Raw genomic sequence first — 14,661 nt, 5'->3', positions numbered from 1 at the left:
TCATGCAGTGACAACCTGGAGGAAGCTTGTTAAAGACAGTTTCCTTTGTTCACTCCTTCAGCAACTATCTGCTGAGGACCTGTTTCTGCTGTTCCAAGGGCTGGAAGTGCTTCAAGAAATAGGACAAGCAGGATAGGACAACAGGATAGGGAGATACATGTATACATAGAGCTGATTCAGTTTGTTATACAGCAGAAACTAACACAACATTGTAAAGCAATTATACTCCAATAAAGATGTTAAAAAAAAAAAAAGGAATAAGACAGAGGCTGCCCTGGATCTCACAGACTACTAGTTGCTATTAACTACCCAAATCAACTGAAAGTATAACTGAGGAGGATATCTCAGTTATTCAAGGACAGCTTCAGGGGCTAGAAGAGATCATGAAAATGAGCTATTTGACTAAGTCCAGGACAATCAAGGAGGGCTTCTCGGAGGAGGTAACACCAGGATTAAAACCTACACAGATAGTGCAATAAGTTCTGCCTACTTCATTGGAAGGTCAAGAGCTGTAGCTTGTCGCTGTAGGTCACAAGGGTGTGTAGGGCCTAGAGCAGCCTTATCCAATAGAAACATGATGCGAGCCACACAGAATTTAAAATTTTCTCTATAAAGGTAAAAAAGAAATGGTGAAACTAAATATTCTTAATTTAACCCAATGTAGCCCAAAACTTCACTTCAGCATGTAAGCAATACCAAAAAAAAAAAAAAAATCTATGGGATTTTTTTCACACTATGCCTCCCAAATGCCACGTGTTTTATACACTTGCACCAGGTCTCAATTCAGATGCTTAATTTTGATCAGAAATACTCAATCTGTATATGCAGATTGCACAAAATGAATCCCTGAAAAGGTAGGTTCTTTGTATCCCCAAGTTGTTCCAAGCAAAAGAGTTGTTCAATAACAGAATCAAGCAGTGATTTTTTTGACATTTCAATCAACTAATGTTAAATAAGACTTTACATTTACATTTTTTACATTTAAATGAATTAAAGTTAAATAAAAGTAAAAATTTAGTTGCCCTGGCCACCATTTCAAGAGCGCCATGTGGATAGTGGCTGCCATATTGGATGGCACAGCTATAGACCATTTCCATCAAAGCAGACCGTTCTGTTGGACAGTGCTGGTCTAGAAGTTCCCCCTCGGCCAGCAGAATCTAAGAATTTTCCAGAAGGAGAGAAGACTGACATGAGAGCCATCTTGGAAAGTGTCTCCTCTCCCCTGGTTTTCTCTCTATCATGAAAACAGCAAAGAGGTACTAAGGATCTGGGAGAGAGGGATCTAGAAGATTCTGAAACTCCTTTACAATGCTAAGAGTTATACTTTCTGCTTTCAAGCCTGAACGTACTCATTCCTTAGTCTCGACATTCTTCAAACGCTCCCTGGTGACCTATCTGGGGCCACACGTTCCTCCCAGCATTCCTTCCTGTCTTAACACGGCTTCTTCCAAAATTCAGGCATCCTGGCCAACAAGCCTTGGGTTCAGGTGTCAGGTCATCACCCACAGCAGTTTCAGGGCATGCTAGAAACCCAATAGATCTGGCTTCCCACTCCAGCATGGGCACCTGCCAGCTGCATAATCCTGAGCCATAAACTCAATCTCTGTGTGCCTCAGTTTCCTCACCTGTAAATGATGATGATCGCATGACGAAAGGTATGAAGAACAGAAGAGAACTGGGGTCTGGCCACGTGTACATATTAGTTCTCCACTCTAAGATACATGGAACCAATTCCCAGATTTATTCCCTTCATAAATTAGAACTTGGGCACACCGAGGTACCAGCTACCCTTAAGATTCTCCGCCTGCCTGCAAGACTGGCTCTTAAAATTGACTTCAGCCAAGAAATCCCCTGGCGGTTCAGTGTTTAAGACTCTGTGCTCCCAATGCAGGGGGCACGGGTTCGATCCTTGGTCGGGGAAATAAGATCCCACATGCCATGGGTTGCGGCCAAAAATAAAAAATAAAAATTGACTTCAGCCGGAGTGTGTGAGATGGATTCTGCTGGAAACTGCTGGAAACGGAAGGGCAGTAAATACCCCGAGGGTGCAGGCAACAGGCAAACTGTCGCCCAGATAGATTTTCTAGAAGAGGAAAGAAATTGAGGCTCAGAGAGGAACATGTCCTCCTCAAGGTCACAAAGCAAGGAGGAGACAGAGCTGGGATTTAAACCCAGTATATTAGTCTACTGGGACCACCCTAACAAAGGACCACAGACCAGGTGGCTTAAACAAGATACATTTATTTTCTCCCAATTCTGGAGGCTAGAAGTCTAAGATCAAGGTGTCAGCAGAATTGATTCCTTCTAAGGCCTCTCTCCTTGGCTTGTAGACGGCCGTCTTCTCCCTGTGTCCCCACGTGATCTTCCCTCAGTGTGTGTCTGTGTCCTAATCTCCTCTTATAAGGACATCAGTCTTATTAGAGACCACCCTAATTATCTCATTTTTACCTTGATTACCTCTCTAAAGACACTATCTCCAAAGACGGTCACATTCTGAGGTGTTAGGGTTAGGACTTCAACACGTTAATTTGGCGGGAGGGTGGGGGGGGGGGGGACACAATTCAGTCCATCACATAGGTCCCCAGGGCACCAGCACCTGTGCCCTTAGCCATCACACAGGGTTCCTCAAAGTGTGCTCTGTAGACCAACAGCATCAGAATCACCTGGGGCGGGGGGGGGGGGGCAGGTGTATGTTAAAATGCAGATCCCTAGGCCCAGCTCTAGACCAAATGAATCAATATCTCTGGGAGCCAGGCCCAAGAATCTGCATTTTAAACAAGGTCCCCAAGGATATGGTAAGGCCTCAAGTAGGACAGACGTACCGTCTACCCAACCTGGGCCACCTCTCCAGCAGGGGCTCTTTCCAGCTCCCATTCTTCTGCCCAACCCACTCCTCTGAGCACTTTGCCCCAGGATCAATGCCATCGGATGCCTTCCCTGGGGCTGTTGATTGTTGCTAGAGGGAACCGCATAAGCACGGTGGACCGGCCCCCACGAATTTCAAAGAAAGCTAGACCCACACCCATTTATTCTACCTGAGTTCCTAGATGCTGTGTTTCAGAGCCCCTTCTGACCTCAGTTCTTGTCTTGGTCAGCTTGGGCTCCAATAACCAGATGCCATAGACTGGCGGGGTTAAACAACAGACATTTATTTCTCACAGCTGTGAGGCTGGAAGTCCAAGATCAAGGTAGCTAGCATGGTCAATTTCTGGTGAGAGCTCTCTTCCTGGCTTGCAGACGGCCGACTTCTCACTGTGTCCTCACATGGTCTTTCCTTGGTGCATGCGTGCAGAAAGGGAGAGATCTTTCTCTGTCTCCTTCTTCTTTTACGGTCATCAGTCCTATCAGTTTAGGGCCGTCCTCTTATGACCTCGTTTAACCTTAATTACCTTCTAAAAGCTCTCTCTCCAAATACAGTCACGTTGGGGGTTAAGGTTTCAACCCATGAATGGGGAGGAGGGAGGTGGCCATTCAGACCATAGCAGTTCTTTTTCAGCCAAACCTTTTGCTCCTAACTTCAAGCCATCCTATGCTCTCCAGGACCTGCCCCCTCTGGGCTAGACTTTGCTTCCTGCTTTGGACAAACATGTATCAATTCCTTCTCCAACCCATACTTAGAGTATGGTTTCATTTCCAATGCAGTCAATGTTTCACTAGAATGCACCATCAATGTGCAGACCAATGTCTATGGGGACCCAGACAGATATACCCGGTCTGTACTGAAAGGGAAGGAGAATGGGGTGGGTGATGAAGCCAGAGAGGGGACGAAGGAGGCCTCTGACCCAGTTCCGTAAGGAGGAAGCAGGCATCCATGGGTGAACAGGGGGAAGAAGGGTGCTTGGGGCACAGGAAGCAAATGCAAGCACATGAAGAAGAGGGAACCCCAAGGAACTGCAGTCATGAGCTTGGCGAAGTGAGATTGCACAGCACACAGCTGAGGCCAGGCTCCACTGCCAGGGGAACGGACCGAGCTGGCAGCTATAGAACGACCAAAGCAGGAAGTAGAAAAATCTCTCTGGCAGCAGGGAAGAGAAGGTACTGGACGAGGCACTCTGGAACCACCTCTATGGCATGGCCTAGGGGGCCTATTATGGGGGTGGGTACAAGGAATTAGCATCAATGGGACTTGGTCCCCAGGGAGGTGGAGGAGAGGGGGAAGAAGTGAGGGTCTTCTCTTAGTGAACCTGGAGAGGACCAGATAGGACCAGTTGAGGGTGGCAAGGACAACAGGCTCAGTTTGGGGCATGTGGAGTCTGTAGGGGCTTTGGTATGCTCCCAGATGTGGGTCCAGTGGGCACTGGGAAGATGTGGATCCGGAGCTGGGGAAAAGGGGCGGATGCTGGCTGAAGGGATGACAGGAGGTGATAAAACCAGGAGGAGAAAAGGATGGAAGCAAGGCGTGCCTCTGGCGAGCACAATATTTAAGGCCAGGGAACCAGAGAGAGGACCAAAGACCCATAGTCATCCTGACACCAACACCTTCTACAAGCCTGTCTGAAAGCTCTGGAACATTTAGGCTAATTCCTCCAGTCAGTTCCATAGTTCTGTAACCCCAAGGACCTCACACATCAAACCACAAGATTATAAGGGGCTTCCATGACATTTCAGGAGTCCTACCTCCTCGTGTACACAAATAAGGATGGAGAGTGTCCACAGAAGACACCAGAAAGAAAAACCAAGAGAAGTCTTGCAAGAACAAAAAAGTAGCAGATGTCCTCGATACAACGTGACTGGATATAATTAGGAAGGAACACCTCAGTGAGAAGTCATCCCTTTTCTGATCTTCTGTAAGGAAACAGGATACATCTTTGAAAACAGATTAGCAACAAGAAATCAGAGAAAGGCCATCAGAAAACAGGTGGAGCCCTGCCCTCTATCCCTTTGTGTCCAACCACTACCTTTTTCCGCACTGTTAACAAGCACAGTTTTTGGAAAGTACCTACGTTTTCCACATTACCACAAAGGCACAGGAGAGAAGCAAGAATCTCCCGCTAACAGGCTGCTCTTCCTGAACACAAAACAGAAGCTAACCTATAAACCTGATGGGACACCACACCCTTAAGGAACTGAAAGAAAAACTCAGATTTGAAATCAAATTTTATTCCTCATCAGCCTGCCGTGAACTCCCACTGGAACTCATATCCAGTCTGCACTGGGCAACACAGAACAGCAAATCTTGCTCTGCCAGAAACAAAAATATGTTTCTAAAACCCCTGAAAGCCACTGGGGCACTCCCTGGCACCAGGGTCAGCAGAACACGGGGGACCCCTCCTCAAGACACAGGCCAGGGGTTTTGTGCCATCTTATGAAGTTTCCGAGAGGTAAACCAAGGATTTGTGCCCCGATGAAAGTACGACAAAAAGGGCGTATGCATTCAAAAAGGATTCTACACGGACGCTGACAAACCCAATTTCACAAATTTTAAACCTCAGTGATAGGAAACCACCTACAGCAGATTCTCTTTGTTTATGGAAGCTATTTTCTACAATGTTCTCAAGAACACTAATTTGCAAACCCATCAATACCGTAACCTTGTTGTATGTGTGTTTCTGTTTAAAAACACCTTATTTAATATACATTGTTGATTCACTAATCACTATATAGTTCACGCCTGAGCAAAGCTTATCCAGCAAATGTATCTTCTCCGGAAGGTACATCACAGCCTTCTAGTACTTAGGACCCTAGACAGCACTTCAGAACTATGCACGCGGACCATGGTAAACAACAAAATCACCAACAAAAAGCACAAGTAAGTGCGAAAAACATGGCACTAAATACACCACAAAAAAGGACATATTTGGGGAACCTTCCTACACTGTTGGTGGGAATGTAAATTGGTGCAGCCACTATGGAGAACAGTGTGGAGGTTCCTTAAAAAACTAAAAATAGAACTACCATATGATCCAGCAATCCTACTCCTGGGCATATACCTGGAGAAAACTCTGATTCAAAAAGATAAATGCACCCCAATGTTCATTGCAGCACTATTTACAGTAGCCAAGACAACCTAAATGGAAACAACCTAAATGTTCATTGACAGATGAATGGATAAAGAACATGTGGTGCTTATACACAATGGAATATATTACTCAGCCATAAAAAAAAAAAAGAATGAAATAATGCCATTTGCAGCAACACGGATGCACCTAGAGATTATCATACTAAGTGAAGTAAGTCAGACAGAGAAAGACAAATATCATGTGATATCACTTATATGTGGAATTTTAAAAAATGATACAAATGAACTTATATACAAAACAGAAACAGACTCACAGACATCAAAAACAAAGTTATGATTACCAAAGGGAAGGGGGTGGGATAAATTAAGAGTTTGGGATTAACAGATACACACTACTATATATAAAATACATAAACAACAGGGACCTACTGTATAGCTCAGGGAACTATACTCAATATCTTGCAATAATCTATAATGGAAAAGAATCTGAAAAAGGATATATACACATATGTATAACTGAATTACTTTGCCGTACACCAAAAACTAACACAAAATTGTAAACCAACTATACTTCAATTAAAAAAAAATTTTTAAAGGACATTTGTTTTAATCCTTGGGGATTTATGAATTCACAAGAGGAGAGATGCAACAGGAAGGCAAGATGTCACCTTGTTTGATCTGAGCTGGAACATGCATGTCAGATGATTCCAATTTTTTGCCACTTGGTGCATGTCCAGGAATAACCATTAAAGCGCTATTTATTTTGGAGTTACAAATAAATTTTAGTGAATAGGGTAATTCACAAATATGGAATCCAGGAATAATGAGAATCTTATGAGTACTTAGGTTTTCAATTTTAAGAATATTGATCCAATTATAAGATACTTTCAAAAATATTTTAAGTTAATTTTTATTGGGGTATAGTTGATTTACAGTGTTGTGTTAATTTCTGCTGTACAGCAAAGTGAATTGGTTATACATATACATATATCCACTCTTTTTTAGATTCTGTTCCCATACAGGTCATTACAGAGTATTGAGTAGAGTTCCCTGTGCTATACGGGAAGTTATTCTTAGCTATCTATTTTATATATGGTAGTGTGTATATGTCAATCCCAATTTCCCAATTTATCCCTCCCCTCCTTCCCCCTTGGTAACCATAAGTTTGTTTTCTGCATCGGGGACTCTATTTCTGTTTTGTAAATAGGTTCATTTGTACCATTTTTTTACAGGTATCACCTCACACCACTTAGAATGGCCATCATCAAAAAATCTACAAACAATAAATGCTGGAGAGGGTACGGAGAAAAAGGAATCCTCCTACACTGTTGGTGGGAATGTAAATTGGTGCAGCCACTATGGAGAACAGTATGGAGGTTTCTTAGAAAACTAAAACTAGAGCTACCATATGATACAGCAATACCACTCCTGGGCACATATCCAGAGAAAACCATAATTTGAAAAGATACATGTACCCCAATGTTCATTGCAACACTATTTACAATAGCCAGGACGTGGAAGCAACCTAAATGCCCATCGACAGAGGAATGAATAAAGAAGATGTTGTACATATATACAATGGAATATTACTCAGCCATAAAAAAGAACAAAATAATGCCATTTGCAGTGACATGGATGGGTCTACGGATTGTCATACTTAGCAAAGTAAGTCAGAAAGAGAAAGACAAACATGAGATACTTTTTAAAGTCTAGCGAAAACTATAGGGATGGAGAAGGATCAGTATTGCCAGGGGTTCGAGGTAGGGATGGCATAACGATAAAGGGATGGCCGGAAGGAGTCTGGGTGATGATGGATGGGACACTTCTGTATCCTGACTGTGGGGACAGCCACACAACTCTATGCAGGGGCTAAAATGCAAAAACTGTGCCCCCCCCCAAAAAGTCAGTTTTACTGTATGACCATTTTAAAAATAAAAATGTTTAAAGATACACACCGGGCTTCCCTGGTTGGCGCAGTGGTTAAGAATCCGCCTGCCAATACAGGGGACAAGGGTTCGAGCCCTGGTCTGGGAAGATCCCACATGCCACGGAGCAACTAAGCCCGTGCGCCACAACTACTGAGCCTGCGCTCTAGAGCCCGAGAGCCACAACTACTGAGCCCACGTGCCACAACTACTGAAGCTCACGTGCCTGGAGCCCGTGCTCCGCAACAAGAGAAGCCACCGCAATGAGAGGCCCACGCAACGCGACGAAGAGTAGCCCCTGCTGGCCGCAACTAGAGAAAGCCCGTGCACAGCAACAAAGACCCAACACAGCCAAAAATAAATAAAATAAAAATAAACAAATTTATTTTTTTAAAAAGTCACACAAGAAAAAATAAACTTTAAAAAAAAAAGGAAAAAAAATTCACTGGCCAGTACACTTATGTTAAAAAAAATTTTTTTTTAATAAATAAATAAAGATACACACCAAACTGATAGTGTAGTCATTTCCCAGGACAGAAATGCAATGGTTTTAGGGACAAAGGGGGACTCTGGTTTTTTCCTCTCTATACTTTCATAATTTTTTTTGCAATGAGAATGCACTACCTGTTATTATTTTAATTTGAAAATCATAAATACGGCTTTTTAAAGATTTTTTTTGACGTGGACCATTTTTAAAGGCTTCACTGAATTTTTTACAATATTGCTTCTGTTTTATGTTTTGGTTTTTTGGCCGCGAGGCATGTGGGACCTTAGCTCCCCTACCAGGGATCGAACCCGCATGCCCTGCATTGGAAGGGGAAGTCTGAACCACTGGACCACCAGGGAAGTCCCATAAATACGGTTTTTAAGTTGCAAAACATAAACCAAGCCACCCCGATGTGTTCCTTAATAGAAATTAACATAAGGGGGGGTCTCAAGAGAACATCTCATAGCGGATACCACTTTCTTTTGGTACTGGAGACAGGGCCAAGAGCACGGAATCCTCATTCAATGCCAAGAAGGCTGTTTAAACAAATACATCCAAAGATCACACACACACACACAAACACACACACAAGGAGGGAACATCACTGTTATTTTCTCACCATCGGAACCCATACATTCAGCACAGCAAATGGTATAAATTTCTTTACTACAGCTTGCTCTGTAAAGGGGAAAACACAACATCCCTGGGCGTTTCATTTAACTTGATTCATTCAAAGTTGTATCGGGGACCACACAAGCTATGAGGCATATGTCATCATGATCCTCAAGGAGTTTGTTCTAAATCAGGAGTTGGCAAACTTTGGAAAGGGCCCAGGTGTAAATATTGTTGGGAGCCACGCGATCACAACTTTTCAACTCTGCCTTTAGAGCACAAAAGCAGCCACACATGATACATGAACGAATGGGCATGGCTGCGTGCCAATAAAACTTTATTTACAAAAAAACTGGCGTGGGTGGGCAGGATTTGGCCCCTGTTCTAGATAAAGACTTTGACCACATATAAATTAAAAACTGAGTGAGACAGAGAGAGTCAAGAGTAGGGAATGGCCCTCTATGAAGAAGGGGCTAATATCTTAGTCCAGGAAAGGAACAGAGGAAAGGAAGAGAGAGGATGGGAGAAGTCAGACACAGGTGAAAACTCACCAGGACACCGTGCCTTCCAGTGGGAGGCAAAACCCAGAGAAGTCAACTGGGGTGAGGCTACAATTGGGAGGTGAGGGATGACCTTCTCTAGTGCCATGGGCAAAGCGATGGAGACACAAGCCAGATGCCGTGGGCAGAGCAGTGGGTGAAAAGGTGAGAGAGCAAGGGCGGTGAGGACCCATTGGGGGGGAGGCTTGGCAGGGGAAGGTGAGAGATAAGTGGTGAGTAATGGGGCCAGGGGAGTATTGAGTGTTTATAGGCTGAAAAGAGAAAGGCTCCTGGGTGGATGGAGATCCCTGAACAAACAGAGGGGAGAAAGCAGGGGACCCAGGTGGGTAAGTGTCCTAGAGAAGGAAAAAGTTATCTCCCCAAATGCAGTAATTCTCAACTCAGGACAGCTGGCAATGTCTGGAGACACTTGGTGGTCACGACTTGGAGAGGGGAATTGCTACTGGCGTCTAGAGGTGAGGGACGGTGCTCAACATCTTAAAATACACAGGACAGCCCCCTGCAACGAAGACCTATCCAACCGCATAAGTCGAGAGCACAGAAGTCGAGAGGTTCTCCTCTAATCAAAAAAGAAAGGAAGTCAACGATGGAGTGGAGTGAGGTGGGGACCCCAGGGGGCTCACCCCAATGACCTCTATGAGTAAGTGGGGCAGGGGCGAGGGGTGGGTCACCAGGGGGGAAGCAAAGACTGGGAAGAACCCCGGGGAGGTGACCCGGCGAGTGGAAGTTCTGCTCTAAGGGTCCCGGAGCACACAAGAGAACACACAGGAGAAACATCCGATGGGATCTGAAAGCAACATCTCACACCTCACCTAACCAACTCACTGCCCACCCCCCTACCCCCGCCAAAACTCTGTGGGTTTTCACTGTCATTAATCTCACTTCGCCTTCATCCTCTGACTTTGGGTCATCTCGGGCCAGAGTGGATGGACCCGAGGAGAAATGGAGGGGAAAGCCATTGCTTTCAGTTCAGCCAAGCCACAGAGACTCCATGGGGGGATGAAGTGGGATGGCACATACCATGTGACATCTCTGAGTCCTCAGTCCTTAAAAATCCCATTGATCTCCCTCTACCCCACCCTCACCCCAGCCAGAATGCCATATTGGTTGCTGTTGGAGATAAGCCATCTGTGAAGTTTCACGCCCCTCCCCAAACCTCCAAAGGGCATCACACGTCATCTATTCAGTAGTATTTTGTTAACCTTTACCACAGGGGTTGGGGTGGGGAGGCTCAGACTCCAAAGAACCTTTTATTCAGAAACCTTTTATTAACAGACTGGGGTTCTAATCTCAGCTCTGCCATCTCGTCAAAGTTCCTCACCTTCCAAAAGGACAATAAACCTTACCTCAGAGCACTGCGGTAAGGATTAACTGAGATGACCTATGCAAAGTGTATAGAACAGCGCCCGCTGAGCGGTTGCTTATATTCTCGTTAGTTAGGAGTTATCTGGAGAATAAAGCAACTGTGACTTGGACTCCTGGGATAGGAGTTGAATCTAGAACAAATATTTATCAAATACCTACTAGGTGCCAGGGACTGCTCTAGGCTCTGGAAAGGTAGCAGTGAACCAAAGAAACATAAACCTCTGCCCTTGTGGAAACTGTAAACAAGTAAGAAGCGGAAAATCCACCTACGGACCCCTGAAAGCCCGGGCACAAATCCACCATTAATTACCAAAGCTACCAGGAACAGAGGAGCAAGGAAACATACAGGGGTGAGCACGGACACACACAGGCAAAGCCTAACAACTGGTCTCGGACCTTTTTAACAAGACCCTAAACCAACTGCCACCCTTCCTTCACGGAGCACCCACTGTATACCAGGGTGCTTGGAGACATTGCCTAACTGGCAAAGGTGCTCAGCAAACCCGGTTTGGCAACTCCAGAGCCTGCGTGTGCTTTCTCACGCCCCTCGCTCACCGTCAGTGAACTCAGGAGCTTCGGTTTCTTCCCTCCTTGAACCCCTTCCTCATCATGACTGATCTCCTTTTATGGCGAGATCTGAAGAAGTAACCCAACAGATATTTTGAAAGCAGGGCCTCAGGCATCATGGTGGGAAACCACAGCTATATTCTCTTAAACGATTCTTCTGTCCTTGACCTGCAGCCAGGAAGACCTGCTGTCAAGCCCAAGAAGGATGCTGGGATTTGCCTCTGGTAGCTGCCAGCCCAGGGACACTCAGGAGGGAGGCTTTGGGGGCTGGAATGACCACAGGTTAGAGACCTCCCGGAGCTGACAGGTAAAAGGGCAGAGGAGGGAGGTTATTAGGGGGACATGGGCCGTGGGCAGCAGTCCAGAGCCTTGGGCCCTGGCACCACTGGAGAGGTTCGTTCTTCCCTCTGGCACTGACTTTGGGGCAAGTGACTTATGTGTCCTTCCCGAGTCTCACTTTACTCCCTACGAAATGGACCAACAACGGTATTAGCCTCGAGAGGCCTCCGCAAAGGTCCAGAGAGAAGGGGCTTCCCTGGTGGCGCAGTGGTTGAGAATCCGCCTGCCAGTGCAGGGAACACGGGTTCGATCCCTGGTCCCGGAAGATCCCACATGCCGCGGAGCAACTAAGCCCGTGCGCCACAACTACTGAGCCTGTGCTCTAGAGCCCGTGAGCCACAACTACTGAGCCCACATGCTGCAACTACTGAAGCCCACGCGCCTAGAGCCCGTGCTCTGCAGCAAGAGAAACCACCGCAATGAGAGGCCAGCGCACTGCAATGAAGAGTAGCCCCCGCTTGCCGCAATTAGAGAAAGCCCGCGCGCAGCAACGAAGACCCAACACAGCCAAAATAAATAAATAAAATAAATAAATAAATTTAAAATTAAAAAAAAAAAGGTCCAGAGAGAGGGACTTCCCTGGCGGTCCACTGGTTAAGACTACCCCTTCCAATGCAGGGGGTGCGGGTTCGATCCCTGGTCGGGGAGCTAAGATCCCACATGCCTAGCGACCAAAAAAGCAAAACGTGAAACAGAAGCAACATTGTAACAAATTCAATACAGACTTCAAAATGGTCCACATCAAAAAAATCTCAAAAAAAAAAAAAAAAAAAAAGGTCCAGAGAGATAAGACTGACCAGCCCGTGGCATTTGGTGACACTAACTACAATAATCATTAAAGCCGACACTACTTCTGCTACTACAGCTGCGCTGTTGCCAAGGCGCTAGAGTTTGCCTCCGGATATCTGGAAACAGAACCCAAGAGTGTAAACATGGACCTTAAGTCGGGGTAGCCATGGGTCTAGATACGAGAAAGAGGGGGGGGGGCGTGGATTCTACAGTTCCCCGCCCCGGGCAGCGTCACCTACCAGCAGGGACCCCCAAGGGACCCCCTCCCCAGTCCGTCACCCACGACTCTGGCTCCAAACCGTCTGTGCCCCGGGAATTTGGCTGTCCGAGAGTGTCCAATAACCCCACTTCTCGGAGGAGACTCAGGACGCGTGGCCCGTCTCCGGAGCCAGTTGGGCTCGGAGAGGTCCAGGCACAGGTCCGAGGAGCGCTCGGGGGAGGCGCCCGCGAAGGGGCGAGCACTGGGGCAAGGTTCCTCCAGCCCGGAGCCCGCACGCGGAGCGTGGAGCCGCGAGCCCAGGCGGGCAAAGGCCAAGGTCAGCGGCTTCCCGCCCCCCGCGAGGCTGGAGCTACAGTCCCGGCCACCCGCCCTCCCACGGAGGAGGGCTCTCAGTCCACAGCAGGGGTTCCATTCTGGCAAAGGGTCCCCTCCCCACCGCGCTGGTCCCCGCCCACTCCCGGACCCCCAGACTCACCCTCTCCAGGGTACAGGTGGCCCGCGGCGCCCAGCAGCAGCGCGGCAACGGCCACCAGCAGCGGCACGGCCGCCGCCCCCCGCCCGCCCCCGGCGCCCATGGCTACGGGAGCGCGGGGTCCGGATGGATCAGAGCGCGCGGCGCCGGCCCGAGGGGTGCATGCTCCAAAGCAGCCGCCCGAGAGGCGCTGGGGGCCGCGCGTCCTTCTCTTCCACGCGGGCGGCCCAGGGGCCGCAGCCTCCGCCCGGGAGGGTCCTTGAAACAGCCCCAGGAGGGGTGCGCGGCCTCCGCCGCTGCAAATCCGGCAGCGCGGCCCGGTGGAGGCGGCCCCGACTCCGGGCCACCGCGGCCCGGGCCCCGTCCCGCGATCTCAGGGCCCCGAGCCCCGCGCTGCGCCCCTGCCTCCCGGCTCTCGGCCCCGAGCGCTCGGGGGCTCAGATCTTCGGACGCGCGGACAAACGGACGCGCGGACAGGCGGGCGGGCACCTGGGCAGGCGGGTGGCGAGCGGGCGGCGGGAGCGAGGGCTGCTCGGCCCGTAAACAACGCGGCCCGTCAGCTGGGCCCCGTGCGGGCCGCGGGAAAAGGCGGCGCGGATCCGGATTCGGAAGGGACTCGGCGCCCGGGAGAGGCCCGAGACGGGTAGAGGGAGGACCGGCAGGGGGGAGGCGCCGCCCCGCCCCACCCGCCAGAGTCCCTATCCTGGGCCCCGCGCTGGAGGCCCCCGACGCGCCCTAGGCGAGGGGGCGCCACAGATCCCTGCCCAGCCGGAGCGCCCCTTCCAGCCCCGTGACTCCCGTCTCAGAGTCTGGGGGCGCCCCAGATGCCCGACCCAGCGAGACGGATCCTGTGTTTAACGTTTAGCTATTTTGTTCATAATGGGACTTTGGAAAATTCATTTTGATTTTTTTTAAATATTGCATTAAAATATTGTTTATCTAGGTTACTCGGTTTTTTATTACTCCCTTAAATATTGCGCTCGCCTCCCCCTCGTCCCAGTCCCGCCAGCGAGTCTGGTCCTCGAGCGCGCGGGCGCCCTGTCCTACCCCGACTGCTCCCCCGCCCAGCGCCAGGCCCCTGGGGACAGCCACGTGCACGCGCGCCCCGTGCGCTCAATGTACTGGTAGCCTGGGCCCCTCCGCGCGGTCTGTGGTTCAAGTTGGAGAAATGACCCCTTGGAGAATGTGCAGAACCTAGCCAAAGTGCAAACCAGGCGCTGGAGACCTTGGATATGACACAAGTGGACACACGCAGTTTTCAATACTGCAGACCCAGAGTCCTCTCTCTGGATCAGCCTCACCTGTATGATGCATGTAACCAATAACTGCAGGTCAGATTTGGGGAGTTGCAGGAGAAATAAAGTAT

The 14,661-nt window shown here is 48.4% G+C and overlaps 1 protein-coding gene across 4 annotated transcripts in view; it reads right to left on the bottom strand.

The window, feature by feature from the left end:
• The window catches only part of INSR (insulin receptor), a 134,762-nt gene extending 120,908 nt beyond the window's left edge, over nt 1-13,854 (bottom strand). For 2 of the 4 annotated variants that reach the window (XM_059918609.1, XM_059918611.1), the window contains exon 1: nt 13,299-13,854. In XM_059918609.1, the coding sequence (XP_059774592.1) occupies nt 13,299-13,398 (100 nt within the window). In that variant the 5' untranslated portion in view covers nt 13,399-13,854. The remainder of the gene's footprint in view (nt 1-13,298) is intronic. The other 2 variants (XM_059918608.1, XM_059918610.1) reach the window with 1 other exon arrangement.
• Between the last annotated feature and the right edge of the window lie 807 nt (nt 13,855-14,661).

The sequence above is a fragment of the Balaenoptera ricei genome, chromosome 3, assembly GCF_028023285.1.
Source record: "Balaenoptera ricei isolate mBalRic1 chromosome 3, mBalRic1.hap2, whole genome shotgun sequence".
Lineage (NCBI taxonomy): Eukaryota > Metazoa > Chordata > Mammalia > Artiodactyla > Balaenopteridae > Balaenoptera > Balaenoptera ricei.
The sequence above is the reverse complement of the archived record's forward strand: the minus strand, read 5'-3'. Positions and strand labels throughout refer to the sequence as shown.